The 20,847-nt window shown below is 42.1% G+C and overlaps 1 protein-coding gene across 5 annotated transcripts in view; it reads left to right on the forward strand.

The window, feature by feature from the left end:
* The window catches only part of LOC101163953 (glutamate receptor ionotropic, NMDA 2B-like), a 141,955-nt gene that overhangs the window by 33,522 nt on the left and 87,586 nt on the right, over positions 1 to 20,847 (forward strand). For all 5 annotated transcript variants that reach the window (XM_023955858.1, XM_023955853.1, XM_020702419.2 and 2 more), the window contains exon 3: positions 12,445 to 13,128. In XM_023955858.1, the coding sequence (XP_023811626.1) occupies positions 12,445 to 13,128 (684 nt within the window). The remainder of the gene's footprint in view (positions 1 to 12,444; positions 13,129 to 20,847) is intronic.

The raw sequence follows: 20,847 nt of genomic DNA on the forward strand, positions 1-20,847 counted from the left end.
CTGTGGGCGCCCCCTGCTACATCTACTCCCAGTGAAGACTCACTTTCCTTTTCGTCCCCCCCACTTTCACCCATGGCCCTACCTAGCCATTTTGATAGCCTCATTAAGTCAGGAATTAAGATGGCTCCCCTAACACCTGTGAGCCTCACACCACACAGGAGCTCTCCTACCCCTCCAGCGCCCCCTCCTCATCCTTCACCCAAAGTCCCTCCAACACGGCCTTCATCCAAACCCCCTCCAACACGCCCCCTCCGTCGTTCACCCAAATCCCGTCCAATCTAGTTCACATCCCTTGCAAGAAGGTTTTGACCAGTCCCAAGGAAACTAATCTCAAACTTGCTGCACTCAATGTCAGATCTTTATGCAACAAATCATTTTTAATCAATAATCTTATCTCTTCTTTTAATCTTGATTTTATGTTTTTAACTGAAACATGGCTTGACAAAAACACAGGAAACATAGTTCTAGTCGAATCAACTCCCCCCAACTACAAACATGAATCGGAAATACGAGAAAATAAAAAGGGTGGAGGCGTTTCTGCACTGTTTAGAGATAATATTGCAACCCGCAGACTATCATTTGGTGCGTTTTCATCATTTGAGTATGTGTCCTTTAAGATTGAGTTAAAACAAACTCCTCCCTTACTCTGCATAGTTATGTACAAACCTCCTCAGCACAGCCAAAGTTTTATTGATGATTTCACTGAAATGCTCTCAGTTGTGTGCACAGACTTTGATGGTCTAGTCATTACAGGTGATTTTAATGTTCATGTTGATAATGTCAATGACAGAAATGCAAAAGAGCTCAATGCTGTCCTTGAAACCTTTAGTCTAATTCAGCATGTGAGTTGCCCCACCCACAGCAGAGGGCACACTCTGGACCTGCTCATCACAAGGGGGGTTACTATTTACAATGTCAGTGTGGTTGATGTCGCCCTCTCTGATCATTTCTGTGTATTCTTTGACCTGTCTGTTGCTCCCAAACCACCGCCTGGCCCTGCAGTTGTCCAAAGGAGACAAATAAATGAGAGCACTAGGGCACAGTTTGTAGAAATGATAAACCCTGAAAACGTCTCTGGTGCCAATGTTGATGAAATGCTGAATTCTGTTACTTCTAGCATCTTGAATGTTCTGGATGCCATTGCCCCTATGAAAGTTCAATTGAGAAAACATAGACAGAAAGCTCCCTGGAGGAATGATGATCTAGTCAGGGCACAGAAACAACAGTGCCGCAGAGCCGAGCGAAAGTGGCGCAAGTCAAAACTCCAGGTTCATTATGGAATATATAAGGCGGAGTTGTACGCTTATAACCAGATCTTATGCAGAACAAGGGAAAGGTACTTCTCTGAAATAATTGGAAGTTGCAGCAGCAACTCTCGTATCCTGTTCACAACAGTTAACAGATTAACTAACCCTCCAACCCAGCTACCAATAGAATTGGTTTGTACACCTAAATGTAATGAGTTTGCTGTATTTTTCAATGACAAGGTTAAGGGCATTAAAAAAGCCATCAACTCCACAACACATATAACTATCGAACGGCCACCTACTCACTCTAAGCTGACTCACTTTATACCTGTCACTGACCAAACTGTCCAAGAGACCATCACCCGTCTGAGCTCGTCTACATGCTGCCTTGATGTGTTACCCACTAGATTTCTAAAGTCTGTCTTGAACAGTGTGTTGCCATCAATTACTCAAATAGTTAACATGTCTCTTCAATCTGGAATATTTCCAGACGCATTAAAAACTGCAGTCATTAAACCTCTCCTGAAGAAAAACGGTCTTGATCCCACTGTACTGAATAATTACAGACCTATCTCTAATCTGCCATTTTTAGGAAAAGTCCTTGAAAAAGTTGTCTACCAACAGCTCACTGACTTTCTCTTATTAAACAATTCGTTTGATGTTTTCCAGTCAGGTTTTAGACCCCATCATAGCACAGAAACTGCTCTTATCAAGGTAACCAACGACATCCGCCTGAACACTGATGATGGCAAAGTCTCTGTCTTAATCCTGCTAGACCTGAGCGCTGCCTTTGATACTGTTGATCATGGGATCCTTTTGCACAGACTCCAAGACTGGGTTGGCATGTCTGGATCTGCCCTAAGTTGGTTCAAGTCTTATCTAGAAGACAGGAAATATTTTGTTGAAATTGGGAGTTGTGTCTCAGACTACATGGGCTTGAATTGTGGTGTGCCCCAGGGATCGATCCTGGGACCCCTTCTGTTCAACCCTCTACATGCTGCCACTAGGGCAGTTAATACGCAGTAATAACATATCTTATCACAACTATGCAGATGATACTCAGATCTATGTGTCACTGACAACAGGTGAATATGGGCCGGTGGATTCTTTCAACCACTGCCTCCAACAGATCAGCGCGTGGATGCAGAACAACTTTCTCCAGCTAAACTCAGACAAGACCGAAGTTATTGTTTTTGGCCCACAGAAACAAAGAGAAATTGTCAGCAGCTACCTTCATTCTCTGTCTCTTGAACCCTCAAATCAAGTCAGAAATCTAGGGGTAATCATGGACTCTGACCTGAACTTTAACAGCCATATCAAGTCAGTAACATCAGCGGCATTTTACCACCTGAAAAACATTGCCAAAATCAAAAACATAATCTCAAAGCGAGACCTGGAGATACTTATCCATGCATTTGTCTCCAGTAGGTTAGACTACTGTAACGGCCTGCTCACCGGCCTCTCCAAACGAGCTGTAAAACAGCTTCAGTACATCCAGAATGCTGCTGCTCGAGTCCTGACCAAAACCAGGAAGTTTGATCACATTAGTCCTGTGCTCAGGTCTTTGCACTGGCTCCCTGTACCTCAAAGAATAGACTTCAAAGCAGCTCTGCTTGTGTACAAGTCTCTCCATGGCCACGCACCAAAGTACATCTCTGACATGTTAGTGCCATATGAACCATCTCGTACTCTGAGGACCTCAGGGACCGGCCTCCTGTTGATTCCCAGAGTCAGAACTAAACAAGGGGAATCAGCGTTTCAATATTCTGCAGCTAAAATCTGGAACAGCCTCCCTGAAGGCGTAAGACAGGCCTCTTCTGTGTTCATGTTCAAATCTAGACTTAAAACATTTCTGTTTAGCCGTGTATATGACTGAAAGGTCCTATCTGCACCTTTCTTTCCTTCCTTTCTTTTTAAATCTTTTTTTTTTTTTCCTTTTCTTTTAAAGTAAATTTTATGTTGATTATTTCTATGATTTATTGTGATTTTAATGCATTTTTCTATTTTGTGAAGCACCTTGAATTACTTTGTGTACGAATTGTGCTAAACAAATAAACTTGCCTTGCCTTGCCTTTAAAGATGAATACTATAAACATCTTTATGAAAAAATATGTCTTGGAGCCCTAAAAATGTTTGAAACCAGACATTTTTACATGGTAGCACCAAAAAAATGAATCGGAGGATGATGCTAAAATGAGAAAAAACAAAAAAAGAAACATTCGATAATAACAGAAATATTGTTTGGTTGCAGCCCATCAGTTTGGACACCCAGAGCAGAACAGCTGGGTGTGTAGTTGTCAGTTCCTCGGCTGAAATTCGTGGTCTGCCAGCTCGAGGCTAAAAGCAGCAACATTTATGTAACATGACACTGTTCAGAGCAGGATCAGCTTTTTACCCACATTTAAAGCCCACTCTTCTCCACCAAGCATCCCGTCTTTCAGCCTTCCTCTCCACTGCCGAAGACGAGCAGAAAACATTCCACACGCAGCACAATGTGCCCAAACCCTCGGCTAAGGAGAGGCTTTAGCTTTAAACAACTTCAGGAGGCAGCAGGGAAGGGAACAGCTTTGACTCACACATAAAAGCTGCAGTTAGTTTTTTTTAAATCACCTAATTATTGGCCATTTTTAAGCCTTTTTGATCAAATTTTGTGCATTTTTGGGGGACGGGGGATTTCAAGAAAATATTGTGGAAACATTGCTGCTTGTAGAGTGAAATTGATCTCACCAAATAATTATTTTTCATATATTTATGTCACAAATGTTACATGCTACAACTACAACTGTATATGTAACAAGAATTCAATTTTTTTTAAAACTTCAATCCCTGTTAAGGATCAACAACATCTCTAATATTAAATCCTTCCACTTTATTATTTGTTGATTTGAATAAAAATAATATAAAATTACCAAAAAATTCTTTGTAATTTATAGTGGAGGAAAGGAGCTCTGTAGTCAATTTGAGATTTTTACCGTCCAAAAAAATTAAACTGATAACTTTTACTGTAGACAAAACACATACGTATAATAATATTTTCTCACAAAATGTGTCATGTTTTCTTAAATGCTTGGCCTGTAGCAAAAAAATGACGTTTTTTAACGTTTTTGTCCAGCCTCCTTAAAACGACCAAAATTCAGCACTCAGATGTTTTTTTTAAAGCTCAATTCACTTAAATTTGCTTTTTGTTTAAAAATAGAACAGTGCATGTCAAAGGAAGTTATAGAAAGGCACTTCCTCCTTCTCACCGCACTAGGATGTATTGAATTATCCTCTCATTTCAGTGCCTTCTGCAGACAGATTAATGCATTACCTCTTTTCAAGTGCTGCAGGGAGGCGCACTGCTCCTCTACCGGCGCGTCTCTCCACGGATAATTTGTGTCACACTTTAGCTGGGCTGCGAGCTTTGTGCTTAAGTCAACAAACAAGTTTTCTGACAAATGTTGAGCCCCACAGAGAGATATACACAAAAGTCTCGGTGCTGTGTTTACCCTATAAGCTGAGCTCCACGTTGGAGGGAGGAGGTCTTTGTTCTTCCCAGCGTGACTCCTCCAGTCCTCATCAGACGTTCAGGGCTTTTAAATGAGTCTATTATGTTATGGAGCACACCCAAGCTATAGCAATGATTAATGCCGCTAATCAAGGGAACTTGATTTATTGGTTGTCACTGGGTTGCGTGTGATGTGTTTTCCTGTGAACGTGAAGGGTAAGCGATTAAAAACAGGAGAGGTCGATTAGGGAAGAGGCTGAACTGCCCAGCAGCGATGCTTTTGGGCCTGAAAACATGGTTTCATGAAAATCAAGTGGGAAATCACAAAATGTACAAGTGAATGTGCCAGCAATAAACAACTGAATTTGAAGTAAAAATAAAGCATAGAACAACCGTCTTATCAGGAGTCTAGTTAGTGCCGGACCTAGCAGTGTGGGGCCCCAGGTGAAGGATAACACGGGGCCCTCTGCAGCGGTTCTGTTACAGAATTTTCAGTACTGTAAGGCGCACTTAAAAGCCCTTTGGAATTTGCTACTTTGGAATAGTCCATTACTGTACAGGATGAAACATTTTCCCATTAGCAGTCTTATGTCATTTCAGTGATTTGTGTTTTTTCTGACAGAGTTACGTAACCCTTGTGCTATATTATTGGGTCCAGATGACCCCACCCTTACATTGGCTTGTTACCCCTACCATGACAAAGGTGGATAATGGTGGAGAGGATTTCATGTAATCCATGGACACCAGTGAAGATCACAAATCATTGAAGAAAAAAGTTCAGCGCACTGTCTAGTGGGGTCTAGATGACCCTAATCCCAATGTTAAAGTGCCTAGGATAGCACAAGGGATATTAATGAGCATAGAAAGGATTTTAGACATTTATTTTAAGTGTTCATCTCAGGGCCCTCAAGGTGCTTGGGGGCCACAGGTAATCGCCCACCTCGCCTAATGGTAAGTCCGCCCCTGAGCCCTGCAGACACAGAAATGACATTCTGACCCAGCGCTGGGTCTGGGTGTAGGGGTGCAAGCAGGTCACCAGGGCTTCCGGTGGATGCCAACAGCCCAACAGTCTGTGTTCAATTAAGTCACATCCGGGTGCTCTTTGACTTCACTCACATGTCTAACTCTAAAACCACAAGTATCAGGAGCAGTTTGAAAAAGCTAGTTGATGTGACGTAGAACCTTCAATGGGCGTGCTCCGCATCACTCTGATGCATCCACTTGTAGACGTCTAGATTAATGGATGCCTTTGTCTGAGCTGGCATCTGGCTCAAAGCTGTACGGCTGGATAGCTCGGATGTTACTCACCATTTCTATTGCACCGGTAATGTTAGGTTGGGGTTATGATAGGCTGTAAACCAGCAGGAGAGCGTGTAAACAGATGGATGATGGGAAGTGTGGAGAGGCTTACTCTGCACCCACGGCAGAGGGGAATATCTGATGAACTACTGCCGCTGTTCAGAACACAGGTCTTTTATTTTGACTAGAAATGACATAATCCCAACTAAAAGACCCCTAGGAAAATCTTCCCAGTGAATCAAAAGACAATCGAAGAGGGTCTTTAACTCCTCTCTTCGCATCTGCCTCAGTCTGTCTTTCTTTTTGGACCATACTCTAAGATGACACTGATGATAAAATAATTTGCAAAAATTAAGATAGCTTAGAATACAAAAACTCAATTATAAAAATAAAAACAGTCCAATAGAAGGCTCTCAGCTTTGCGATTTAGCTCCATTATTTGACAGGACATGAAAAGAAAACCGAACATTGGTACTTCCGTATAAAGCGCTTGAGAAATGTATCTTTCACTTTGATTGTGTTCTGTCAATGTAGAGGAATATGTGCTTGGTCCAAAATCCCATAGAGTAAATGACTGCATTTCCGTAGCACCAGTCCGTCCTCCCCTGTTAGCAGGGATCGCACTGGATTCCTGCCAAATCCCTGTTTCCAGTCCACCCATGCATCAGGCTTGGAACTGTTGAATTGATTTGTGGGATTGGTGCTCCTGCTAAAGTAACTCGTCTTTGCAGAAAAATCTTCCTGGTGGGAGTCACTTCTGACACCATGTGGCATTTTCCTTAGTGATTACAGGCCCGCGCTCTGTGCTTGTTGTTTAAGTCAACAACAGGTTTCCAAAGACACAATCTGGTGTGAATACGCCTTAAAAGACCTCAACCATGACCAAGAGCGTCTAACGTCTAAGTGAAGGATGTGCTTATGCAAAGACCATGCTGTTTTATTGCAAACTAAAAATCTTTTTTTACAAGTGAGAATTTGCACTGCAGTATGATTAACATAAAGTGTTTATTATTAGTAAACGGCATGAACTTAACGGCAATAATTGATGCAAGTTGTATCTTCCTGTGCATCAGGGTTTTTGTGGAGGCATATTCGAAGTGTTACTATGGGAACCGAGCCCTCCTGTTATACGGCACAACACATATTAAGAGGTGCCTTTTTCTTTTACTTCTTCCTCTTTCTTGTCTGCCGTCAGACTTCTTGCAGGATTTTAAAAGACTTTTACAAATACAAATAGTTTCTCTCTGCTGCCCTCTCTGAGTGGATTCACCAGCCTTTTCTTCTTCATCAACGATGAGAAGCTCTTTCCTCCTTTCTGTGCTCTTTTTAAAAGTCATCTCCTCCCTGGGTTCTTCTTTTATCATCTCACGCTAATCATACCATTTTTTTCTGTCATCTTTTCAATTTCAGCTACATTTCTGCTCAGTAGCGCCTGCCGTTGCCGTCTCCCTCCCCTTTTCCTGCGTTTCTTGCAGCTTCTTCCTCCACCTCCATCTCTTTTGTGTATGTCTCTATTTATGCTTCTATCTCCACCTTCTTTTCTCCGCTGTCTCCCACTCACACTCTTCCTCCTCCAAGCTTTGCCGTCCACATGGAAATCCCGTCTCATTTTCAGTTAGCATGTGTACTTGCAATTAAGCCTGACAAAGCACTGGTGATTTGACCTTTAGGGCACTTGTTTTTTCCTTCCTACCTTCGCTCTAAATGTGTTTGGGTTGATTGGCCTCTTGTCTATGTGCTGACATTTTATTAAAAGAAATTTGGCTTTTTACTTGTTTTGTTCTAACAGGACTAACTCTGTTTGATATTTAAAAAAAATCAATAAAGAATGAGCAACGGTTTACTTTGAGGGGCTGAGGTCTTTTGCATATCAGTGATACTCTAAGGAAGGGTCCACCCACCAGCCAATCAAACTATCAATCAATCAATCAATCAATCAATCAATCAATCAATCAATCAAACAAACAAACAAACAAAACAAACAAACCCCCTTAAAAGCACAAATTGAACCTTAAATGACATTGAAAATGACTGATTGAACCTCTCTTTCAAAAAGAAAATAAAGCATAAACACAGAAAATTCATCTGTTTATCATCTTTTGATCTCTATTCAAAGCGTTCACCTCCTCTTTCCGCCCCAATTGCACACTCTCCTGCTAGCTTACAGCCCCTCACACTCCCAAACTGACATTAGCGGTGAAACAAAAATGGAAAGCAATATTTGATTTATCCATTATTGAGCCAGATGCCAGCTCCAACGAGGATAACAAGACGTTCTTGGATCTAGTCGCCCAAAAGTGGATTATTCAGAATGGAGCAGAGCAGGAAGCTTGTGACCCACCCAGTATATTTTCTACGTCACAAATATGATCTTTTATTTTATATCTGAATGCAATTCACTTTCATATGACATATACAGACTTGAACCGTAAATTTTCTTCTAAATCAAAAATGCAAACCTCACATTTTTCAGGATTACTCTTCTAGTGATTAGTAGTAAATAAATGTTGTCATACTTAAAAGCAGTCAATTCTTTGGTTAATAGTAAATAGCTTTTCCCTTCACAGAGCTTTACTCTCTCCTTAGAAGATCCAAAGCACTCAACACTCCTAGTCCCAATCTCCAACGCCCACACGGGTGGGGACTCCGCTGACGAACACTGGTGCCAGGCTGAGGTTATAGGATGTTGAGGTTATAGGATGAGCAATGTGGGGTTCACTGTCTTGCCCAAGGACACTTTGGTGCATGGACGGGCAGGCCAGAAACTGAACCTGTGATATTCCGTTCAGGGGTTGACCGCTCTACCTCTGCGCCAATGGCGTCCCAAACTCTTTCTGGTGCTTCTTTCTTTGGTCTTTGGCGCCATCTTCTATATCTTCGGGCCGTACCCTTTCAGCGGTGCTAATGCTAGCACTGACATAACAGGATCTGCATGTATAAGAATATTTTAAAATGTAACTCATGTTTACACTAATATTTATTCAATAACACTGGAATTGTTAACATTTTGTGCTAACAAATTGTTATTGTTGTCGTAGTTGACAATAGACTGCAGCCCAAGTCTTTCACATAATTTTTCATCTAAATCTGTCATAGAAATATGCGAATAATAAACTTTCTTCTATCAGGCTTGTGATGTTCTGGCTGCTGCTTCTACAGTTTTCTCCTCATCTTGCATCTTATGTTCCTCCTCAATCTTCTGTCATTGCGTGATCTGCTCCAACGGATGTCTGCAGGCCGGAAAAGTGGGGCTGTAAACATTATAAATGATCAGCAATGATAGATCAACAGCTGCCTGAAACGAGCAGCAGAGAATTCTGGGAGCAACCAGCAACTGTCATGACTCAGGAGCCATAATCCCACGGGAGTTGTTGTTTCCTGACACATTTTGACGAGTAAACGTTTAATCCTCTTGAAAGCACCGCCCACATCTGAAGGTGATGGGCCTGCAAGCAAATATATGCTTTCCAGTTATTTAGAGTCAAACTGTGCTGGTGTTGAAAGTTTCCATCAGAAATGATAAACTTACTTTATCTTGTAAGAGGCTTACGAGAATAATGAAGAAAATGATCTTACTAAGACTTACTTTATAGGAAAACTCTGATTTCAATGACATTTTTGCTTATATAATACTAGAACCCGAATAAAAGCGAGAAAATTATTGAGTTTTATTATTTTTTTAAATCACTGTGCTGCCACCTAAGTAACAAAACAAAAAAAACATTTTATTTTATTTCTTAGTATCAATGGTTAGTTCTGAGAAGTCCATTCATTTCTGATAATTCACACCTCTACGGTCATTATCCTGCTTATATTATGGTCATTTATGAAATAAATAAATATTAAATCAATAATTAGTGCTTTGATCTTGTTAAAAGTTTAAATTATTTTTCACCAAAAGTGTACTATTAGATACACGGTGCGATGCATTTTCATGTTAATGGCTAGATCCTACACCAACCTGGGCTGCTGCAGCGAAGGAAAGTGGTGTATATGCCAAGTTAAGCGAAACATCACTTCAGAGGTAAAGTTCACCTCTTAGCGCTAGTTTTTGTCCAGATGATGAAGCAAATGTGTGTTTCCGGTGTCACCTCTTTGTATCTCATCTCCTCCGTCTTAGATTCTCTTCTCCATTTCTCTTCTGTTTCATCTCCGTCTTCAAAATGATCAAATTCCCCAAACAGGTTGTAGGAAGCTATAAAATCGCTCATGTCTCTTCTACTGTTTTGCTGTACAGCAATTATAAAGCTAGATGAGAAGTAGATTAATTAAATCAATTAATTACAGGTCATAATTAATTATAATTAATTTATCGCATGACAGCACTAGTTTATATCTCAGCTGGGTTCTTTTTATGTGGAGTTTGTATGTTTTTCCTGCTAATTCTAGGTAATCAGGCATCCTTTCAGGCCATTAACATGTTTCATTGGTTAAGTATAAGTATTGATTCTGAATGGCGTAGAAAGACAGTAGGAGGTTAGATGTGGTCTAGGATCTGCTCACGAAGCCCGCTAGTGTTTCCTTAAGACAGCCAGGAAATCTACAGGACTGTGCATGACCCCAGCTGGGACAAAGCGGGTATGAATTTTGGCAGGACAGTCTGACTTTCTTTTTCTTTCCCTAGAAGTTAGTGGCTTTTCAGTATTAAGGCTTCCATATTGATAGAAAACAGCAACGTGAAGTCTGAATGACTGACTGGAAGCTTTTTGGAAGATGAGGCTGTGACAACAAATTATGCCATCTTTACCACCATGCTTCACTGTTGCAGCATGAAGCACCATTTTTTTTCCTCGTTTGGAGGTTAACAGCTAAAAACTATCAAAGTATGAAAGTACATAAGAAGAGTTGGGTAAGAGAAAGGAAGAGAGGAACTCTCCTTTTTTGGGGTAGAAAGATAGCAAAGCAGCAGTCACTGATATTTTGAAGCTGACCCGGCTCTGTGGAAACTCACACAAATGTGCACACACAAAACTCATCATACTCTTACAGTTTTGTCTTTGATGTGCGCCTTAGAGCTTCTCTGAGGAAGTCTCCCCATGGTATAACAGATTTGACAATATAATGTGCACGATGTCTTAGAGAAATTTAAATCAGGGAGAAAAACAGCGATTAAAATCGAATTTGGAATGACAAAATTGGAGATTTTACTTTTTGCCGATATTGCCCGGCTCTAAGGAACACAGTTAATAAAGTCTGATGGACTTTATCTCTGACTCTTTTGTCTCCCTTAATAGGTCTTATAGTTTGGTGCGCCTTGTACATGACACAATTTAGAAAATGGAGCATTCATTGACAGTGCACCTTATAATGCAAGATATACAGTAATTACTTAACTTTTGGATGAGGGTCAGCACCGCTAAGAGGTCTGAGGCTACGGTTATTGACCGGAGAAAGGTAGTTTGCCCTCTCTCGGTGGGTGGAGTGCTCCTGCTTCAGGTGGAGGAGTTTAAATATCTTGGGGTCTTGTTTAGGAGTGAGGGAAGACCGGAGCGTGAGATTGACAGGCGGATCGGAGCAGCATCCTTAGTTATGCGGTCGCTGTGCCGGTCCATGAGGGGAAGAGTGAGCTGAGCCAGAAAGCAAAGCCCTCAATTTAAGGGTCAATCTCCTTTCCAATACTCAGCTATGGTCATGAGCTCTGGGGGATAACTAAAAGACTGAGGTTGCGAATACAAGCGGCTGAAATGAGGGTGGCTGGGCGCTCCCTTAGAGATAGCTCAGAGTAGAGCTGCTGCTCCTCCACATCGAGAGGAGCCAGTTCAGGTGGCTTAGGCATCTGGTTCGGATGCCTCCTGGACGCCTCCTTAAGGAGGTGTTCTGGGCATGTCCCACTGGGTGGAGGCCCCGGGGAAGACCCAGGACGCGCTGGAGAGACTAAGTCCCTCAGCTGGCCTGGGAACGTCTTGGGTCCCCCCCAGAGGAGTTGTAAGAAGTGAACGGGGCGAGGGGAAGTCTGGGCATCTTTGCTTAGACTGCTGCCCCTGCGACCTGGTCCTGGATAAGCGGAAGAAGATGGATGGATACTTTTCATTTGACGTTGACACTTTGTGAAAATGATCATCTTAGCTGAAGCATCAGCCCCATAGCTCCTCTAATGGTGAGCTATGGAGTCTGTTGACGAGTCTGTAAGCTTTGTTTTGTTGGGAATGGGACTCCATATTGTACTGCACTTTTCATCATTTGACATTAGTTCAAGATTTGTGCCAAACAACGTAGTTACAGTCAAGTCGCTCAGGTGTTTGCACCTCATTTTTCCGAGTCATTGATCTCCTGCCTTCGCCAGCACAGATGTCCTCTGGGAGCAGTTTCAACATTTGCCCTTTCACTGTCGAGCATCGATGTTTAGATTTTCTGAGTAGACGTGTTTTGTTTATCATCTATTTTTCTCTCTCTCTGTGCCTTTTCCCACAGGGACGGCATTTACACTCCTCCACGATGCTTGTCAGCCTCCCCCCTTCTCCCTCCCACCTCCCGGACAAGCGATTGGAGTTTCCCTCTCCTCACTATTCTACTTCTTCAGGCCAGTCGTCCCGCTACCCGCGTCCTCAGCCTCGGTTGACACTTCCCTTCCTGTCCTTCTTCTTGTCTCTGCTCCTCCTTTCCATCGTTTTATTGCCGGTCTGCGAGTCTCGGAGGGGTGGAGGTCCAGGAACAGGGCCCGGGGGTTCCCCGGGAGGACAGGGAGGCCACAGGGGTGGCACCAGCCAGAGAGGTGTGATCATCCCTCCTCAGTACTCTCCTGGCTCACCAGCGCTCCCCCCTCTCGGTCCTAAATTGATTAGCTCCCTCAGCATTGCTGTCATTTTGGTGGGGAACTCCAGTGAAGTAACCTTGGGGGCGGGACTTGAGAAAGAGGACTTCCTCCACATCCCATACCCCCCCAAAGTCGAGGTGGTCACCATGAATGAGACCGACCCAAAGAGCATTATCAACCGGATCTGTGCACAAATGACCAGGAACTCTCTGCAAGGTGTGGTGTTTGGGGACGACACGGATCAGGAGGCCATCGCTCAGATCCTGGACTTCATCTCTGCTCAGACACACATTCCAATCCTGGGCATCAGAGGGGGCTCTGCCATGGTAATGGCCGCTAAGGTAAGAAAAGATGGTGTCAACTGTTTGCATTGTTCTGAACGCATCGTTTAAATTGAGGAGAGAGCATGGGTCACATGCAACACAAGTGATCGCTTGCAGTTTCCGAGCCTGGTGTGAACGTAGAATAGAACTGTCATCCAAGGCTTTGTCTGAATGAACTCACTAGTCCCTAAACCCCTAAAAGACTCTATAGTACGATACTATCTAGTGGCCTGGATTTTAACCTAATTTAGACTCATGCTACTACTTTTTTGTTTTCAATGGCATATTGGATGTCACCTTTTTGCCGAAGTAAAAACCCACATATGAGTATTTTACGACGAATATTCATGAATCCACTGTGTTCTGATGATGAAAATTTAGATAATTTACAAGAAACTATTCAAATGAAAAATTATCAATTGTAGCTTAAAGCTGCAGAAATAGATGGCTTGTACTCCACTGTGTAAAACATTACAAGGTTATTTAGGCTGAAACAGCAGAATAATAATCCGACAGAGAACAACATAGACTAGCGGAGAATAAAATGATTGTAACTGATACAAAGAAGAAAGAACTAAAACTAAAATGCAGAAAAATTAAAAAAAACAAAACCATAAAAAAGAGATATTAAAAATGAGATAAAATGTCCCAAATTTGTTTTTTAAACATGCAAAATATGAATTTCCCTGTCCCCTTTTTGTTCTGTAAAACCTTAATTTTTGTCTGTTTCCGAGAAATCATGTGGCATTCTCCCTTTTTACTGTCATGCTGCTGCTGCTGCTGCTGTTGTTGTATGTGGAGTCCCTCGTGGACACAGCTGGATTGAGGTAAAGAAGGATTGGCACAAATATGACACTTTCAGAGGAATCTGCCATGCAGAAAGGAATTGCTCAGAAACGGACTCACTTCACCTCAGAGGAGTTACGTGCTGTTTCTCCTTTATTTTCAAAGTCCTGTTTTATTTTTCGTCTATTTCGGGAAAAATCAAGTCAAACAAACGGCAAAAAATGGAGTTTGTCAGTCTTATTCCAAATCCAGCTTTGAAAGAAATTCAGTATCATTATTAATTTTGGGCACATTTTTAAATGCAATTTTGCTGTGATAAAAACTCTCATGTCTGGTAAAGGATGTGGTGAGAAAACACACTGAAAGAGGTATTTTTGGAACAGTGATTGAATAAAGTTGCCAGCTTATCCTTGTTGCAGATCACAGTTACTAAACAAAAATTTGGTTTGTAGCCTTGAGCGGCTAAAATTACCCTGGAATCAAAGTTGATAGAACAATCAAAGGTCTAGTCGATGAATACCCAACAAATTGACATTTTAAAGCCCCACTGTGATCATCTTAAAAGCATTCCCAGTCCAGTTGTTTTCTAGGACATAGTTCTGCAGAGCGGCAGCACCTCATTAGAAATTCACCTCTAAAAGCCCGTACACACCGGGACGAATATTCGCCAGGCGTTATTCGCCAGCGTTTTTCGCCACGTTTTTTGTGTTCACACCCAGGCGATTTTCGCTGACGGTGAGCCGAGCGAACATGCAATTTCATTCCCTGACATTAGATGGCGCTTAATGTAAAACAGAAATACTCCTGTACACAAGGTGGCGCTGCGCAACTTTACGCTTCTTAAAGTCGCTTTTCACTCAGAAGAAGAGAGCAAGTATTTACGCGCTTGTCAGAATAATACAAAGAAAACATGAATATTTCAAGCATCAGTAGCTCCAACTGGTACTTGGTAAGGGGATATTTAAGAATGTCCGTCATTATTTCTTTGCGGCAGTGTTGACGCTACTTGGCGTCTATCTTCTTCGCTGGTATGTGTGCTCAGCAAGGCAGTTTTGTGTTTGAGCGCCCCCAAGTTGTGTTTTACTGTAACTTCAGAAGCTCCAGACACGTGTGCAAAAGCGCCATTCTCATTGGTCGAATAGATTTCGACGCGACGCGTCGAAAAAAAAAAACGAACCCGAGGCGTTTTTTTTTTTTGACGCTTTGTCGCGTGGCGTTTTTTCGCGTCGGTGTGCACACTCTCATTGGTGCCCTTTGTTTAGTCACGAGGCGTTAAACGTCGGCGAAAATCGCCGGCGAAATTCGTCCCGGTGTGAACAGGCCTTAAGGTGAAGGCCGGACCTTTGACGCCGTCATGACAACTCCTGTTAAATGTATTTCATATTTTAAAAAAAAGGCTATTTTTGATTTATGCTTATGCTTTCTCTTTGCCAAAAAACAACCGTTTATCTTTATTTCTCAAATATATGATTGTAACAATAACATAAATACAAAGCAGTGACTTTTTTTCCTTTAAAGTTAAAAGAAATAAGTGTTGGGGGTTGGAAAGTCCTGGTTTCTAGGAACTTTTCATTCCTTGCTGTAAGGTATAACCAAACTAATTTCAGTAATGTTTTAGTTATTAAGTCTTTTCTTAGACAGACATGAACGTTTTTACACTTTTCTCTTTTGTTTAAACTCTCAAAGTTCAAATCTTCAGAGAAAAAAAACAACAGCATTGGAGAACGAGTAAACAAAGATATGATCACGATCGAAGATTTAAAAACATTTGTAGAGATGCACGTATGCTGTATGGGAGATACAGCAGGGAAAGGATTACAATTCTGGGACAGTGATATTGTAAAATAAGGGAAGTAATCTGAATTTAAGCAGTAATCTGAATTACAGATCGGAGGTTACACTGAAGAAGAGTACCAAACTGGTTCAGGTTCTGTAGGGTACAGCTGTTCAGGAAATCCTCAGCTACAACTGGTGCTGCATTCACTGACTCTACAGGTGTGGGAAATTCTGCATCATCTTAAAAAAAAAAAAAAAAAGTTGCATCTTACTGTTTTTTTTACGACGGGGCCAGTTTACCCCAAAACTTTTTTTTTAAAAGTACGACTTTTAAGTTGTAAATTTACGAGAAAAAAGTCGTAGATTAACGAGGAAAGAACACCAAAGTTTTCTGATTATCGGAGCCTAGCTTGAAGATGAAATATGTGGAGCCTTTTGTGAAGTTTTATTTCTGGATAGGTATAAAAAAACAAAGACGTTCGGAACCTTTTGGCGACTCAAAATCAGATTATTTTCAGTGGAATCGGCTTTCCGGGGTTCAGTGTCAGTAAAGCGGATTTTCATGTGTAAAATAAGGAGCTCAGAGACACGTTTGGGTGTAGAGGACCGCTGCAGCCTTTATTTTCCCTTTCATTCACATACCCTGAAGTTCATTTGTCTCATTACGTCATGAACTTGTCATCAGAACACCAATGCGGAAGTAAACAGTGTTACATATGCCCACTCCTACAGATGAAACGTCCCGTTTTAACATAAAACAATAAAGAAGAATGAAAATAGTCTGTAAAATTAGCATTAGAACGTTGAAAACGCCAAAAAGTGCTCCTCCTCAGACGGAGTGTCACACAGACGTGGAGATCTGGGGCCTCATTTATAAACGTTGCGTACGCACAAAAGAAGGCGTACGCCACTCTCTACGCAATAGTTGAGATTTATAAAAAGCAAACTTGACGGGAAAATGTGCGGTCCTCCACGCAAGCTCTGACCCAGGCGTACGCACAAAAACGGGTGAAATGAGAAACGGCGACACCGTCGGCAGATGGAAGAAACACGTGAAAGTGACAGTGTGTGCCAAATCGTGCTGGCATGTGCTGTGCTACACAATGTGGCACAGCTTAAAAACGTGCCTCTACCCCCTGGCGCTGATTGCTGTGTTGGCCCCGACCCTGAACCCCATCCCCACGCATTTGAGCCAAATGCTGCTGCTGTGCGCCAGCGCTTGGAAGTGATGCGTCGCTTGTAAAGAAAAAGAGGTGTGGAAAATATTATTTATTTAAGAATTCCCTCATCGTGCAGTTTATTTCAGTCAGGGCGATCTTGATTTCGCCCAACTCCTTGGCCACCTCTCTGATTGAACTACTGACTTCCCTCTGCATTTCAAGGACTGCATCGGTGAGGACGCGCCCACTGCTGGAGGGTTGAGAGCCGCGTGCCGTGGAGACGCTGGGGCCAGACGGCTGCTCAGCTGCAGCATCGTAACCACTGGCCCCGCTGGAACACCAGCAACTAAAATAAAATTGTTCTATATTAATAATCTGTAATTGTGTAGCCTGCATACATGTGACTTGACTGCATTCATTTTAATTATTTCTCTTACCTGTGTCAGCCTGACCCTGGCGCGTCGGCGTCCCCTCCGTCTCAGTCAGGTGACTGAGGCGGAGGAGGACGCCGATAAGGGGGACTTAATAAGGATTCCCCAATAATAGCGGCCAGTTTCTCATCAAGAGGGGTCAGCTCCGGTCCCCCCCCCCCCCCCCCCCCCCACGTGGCGGACACACTCTGCCGATGCAGCACTAGACGTTTTTTTGCCTCGACTTTGATGTCCGATCATTTCTTTTATTTCTTTTTTATTTCGGCCACGTCCGAGGTTGTGAGGCTACAGCATTTTCGGCGTCTGCCACCGTTTGCCGCTCACGTGCCTTTTTGGCATTAGTAATGCCCACACTGGGCCCTCCAAACAACATTTTTCTCCTCTTTTCCACCTCGCCAACGATAACTTCTACTTCACATTGAGTGAAGTTACGTTTTTTTGATTTCCCCTCTGTGTTTGCCATGATTTAGCAAGCCATGAATATTAATTTGTGGGCGTTTCACGGACTATTTATGGGCAACTATGGGCGTGTCATGTAGCCGCAAAAGCTGCGCTGCATTTAGAATCGGTTGTGATTTATAAAGGGAAAGATGCGTAGGATGTGCGTGCGCACGGTTTTATAAATCCGAATATTTCTGTGCGTACGCACGTCCTATGTTTCATTTGTACGCCACTTCTGACGCAAATCCTACGCAAAGTTTTATAAATGAGGCCCCTGGTCTTTCCTGGAGGAAGAAAGGATTGAAGTGGACAGCTGCCTGCAGGGATACCGACGGCTTCATCGGGCTGCAAAGATCCTGCAAACCACCCATCAATAAATAAAACTTTAATAAATCATAAATCAAACAAGTGAGCTTCCAAACATTTGTAACGTTATCAATAAATATTAAGCTCACCTGTTCAATTGAGTTTAGTCGGTCTGCTCTGCTGCTGCGCGGCGTTCACTTGCTGCTGCACTGTTTGCTCACTTCCACTAGTTTAATCTCGTAAATTTGCGAGTTTTTTTCTCATAAATTTACAAATTAAAATCTCGTAATTTTACTTTTTTTTGTGGCCCTAAAACTCCGTCGCAGTTTTTTATTAGCAAAGTCAAAAGAGATTTTGCGTGGGGCCTCTCGGTATGTGCTAAAGTCTAAGAACCTTATCCTTCCTCTCGCCTACAAAAAGATGTTGCACGAAAAAGGTCTGAAAAGGAGAGAATGAAGAAGAAGAAAGGAAGAACAAATAAGTGAGGGGAGATTGACAGTTGTGATACAACACATTTTGTGTGGGTGTGATGGAATAATAGGCATTTGCGCCACACATAATTACCTCATTTAAAGCAGACAGAGAGACAAAGGTATATGAGCCGAGAGTGACAGAGGTAAAGGAGTAGATATTTTGGTAGTAGACACCTTAGAGCCCCCCCTAAAAGAAAAGCACGAGGGGTTCTGCAAGGGGAAAACTGTGCGTTGGAGGGGAAAACTGCGAATAACAACAATTTCTTGAGTAAATATCTAAAAATACATATTTTTTCTCCTGCTCCGAGTGATTTACTATTACCTTGGCTTGTCTTTACTTAAAAAAGCCTTTATTCTTCTTGAGCTAAACACGCTCACTATCGGTTACAGGCACACGCACACCGAGGGGGTGAATAACGTTGCCATGGCAACCACTCACATATATCTTTCTTCGTGCGCTGTATAATACCAGCCACAAAGGCACAGAAAGAATAAATCATTATTTCTTTAACAAAAGCAGCAGCAGCAAAAAAAAAAGGCAGCGTTTCTGGAGAGACGGAGTTATGGATACAAACAGAGGGACAGATTAAAGCTCAATGATGGAATGCAAGAAAAAAAAAGGAATGTGGGAAGAAAGATGTGGATTGACGAATGAACTGCCTGTGTTTTTATTAAAAGTGATTTTAGGAGCCCCGGTTGCAGAGATGTTAACGATATTTATAGCTTTTTGAGTCGCACAGTGCTGAAAAAAATCCAGCTACTATACGCTAAAAATAATTAGAAAAAAAACCCTAAATATTATATCTATTTTCAAAGAAAATCAGTCTACTGCTCATATTTAAAGGAAAGACAAGAGTCAAAGCGAAGGTTATTTATTCAATACAAATTACATTACAAATTAATTAGTCTACACTGCAAAAACTGAACCTTAGGAAAGTCAAAACAAAAAATTGTCTTAGAAAGAAAAGGATCATACGGAGCCCCTAAAGGGCCATTGATAGGAAAAAAAAATGGAGGAAAAATTTTTTGTTTTGAAGTAAAAAAAAAATTTTGAAGTAAAAAAAAAAAAAAAAAACTAACTGGTGCGCACCAGTTAGTTTCAGGTGCGCACCAGTTAGTATCAGGTGCGCACCAGTTAGTTTCAGGTGCACCAGTAATTTATTTTTTTCCTTTTTACTTCAAAAAAAAATGTTTTACTCCCAAAATTTTTTTTCCTCCAGTTTTTTTTTTTTCATCAATGGCCCTTTAGGGGCTCCGTAGGATCAAGAAAGTTTTTCAATAGCAAATAATCTCTGAGGAAATACGTCTTAGTGACTGATTTATTTCTTAATATGGATGGAAAAGTCTCTGTCTTAATCCTGCTAGACCTGAGCGCTGCCTTTGATACTGTTGATCATGGGATCCTTTTGCACAGACTCCAAGACTGGGTTGGCATCTCTGGATCTGCCCTAAGTTGGCTCAAGTCTTATCTGGAAGACAGGAAATATTTTGTTGAAATTGGGAGTTGTGTCTCAGACTACATGGGCTTGAATTGTGGTGTGCCCCAGGGATCGATCCTGGGACCCCTTCTGTTCAACCTCTACATGCTGCCACTAGGGCAGTTAATACGCAGTAATAACATTTCTTATCACAACTATGCAGATGATACTCAGATCTATGTGTCACTGACAACAGGTGAATATGGGCCAGTGGATTCACTCAGCCACTGCCTCCAACAGATCAGTGCGTGGATGCAGAACAACTTTCTCCAGCTAAACTCAGACAAGACCAAAGTTATTGTTTTTGGCCCACAGAAACAAAGAGAAATTGTCAGCAGCTACCTTCATTCTCTGTCTCTTAAACCCTCAAATCAAGTCAGAAATCTAGGGGTAATCATGGACTCTGACCTGAACTTTAACAGCCATATCAAGTCAGTAACATCAGCGGCATTTTACCACCTGAAAAACATTGCCAAAATCAAAAACATAATCTCAAAGCGAGACCTGGAGATACTTATTCATGCATTTGTCTCCAGTAGGTTAGACTACTGTAACGGCCTGCTCACCGGCCTCTCCAAACGAGCTGTAAAACAGCTTCAGTACATCCAGAATGCTGCTGCTCGAGTCCTGACCAGAACCAGGAAGTATGATCACATTAGTCCTGTGCTCAGGTCTTTGCACTGGCTCCCTGTACCTCAAAGAATAGACTTCAAAGCAGCTCTGCTTTTGTACAAGTCTCTCCATGGCCACGCACCAAAGTACATCTCTGACATGTTAGTGCCATATGAACCATCTCGTACTTTGAGGACCTCAGGGGCCGGCCTCCTGTTGATTCCCAGAGTCAGAACTAAACAAGGGGAATCAGCGTTTCAATATTCTGCAGCTA

The sequence above is a fragment of the Oryzias latipes genome, chromosome 1, assembly GCF_002234675.1.
Source record: "Oryzias latipes chromosome 1, ASM223467v1".
Classification (NCBI taxonomy): domain Eukaryota; kingdom Metazoa; phylum Chordata; class Actinopteri; order Beloniformes; family Adrianichthyidae; genus Oryzias; species Oryzias latipes.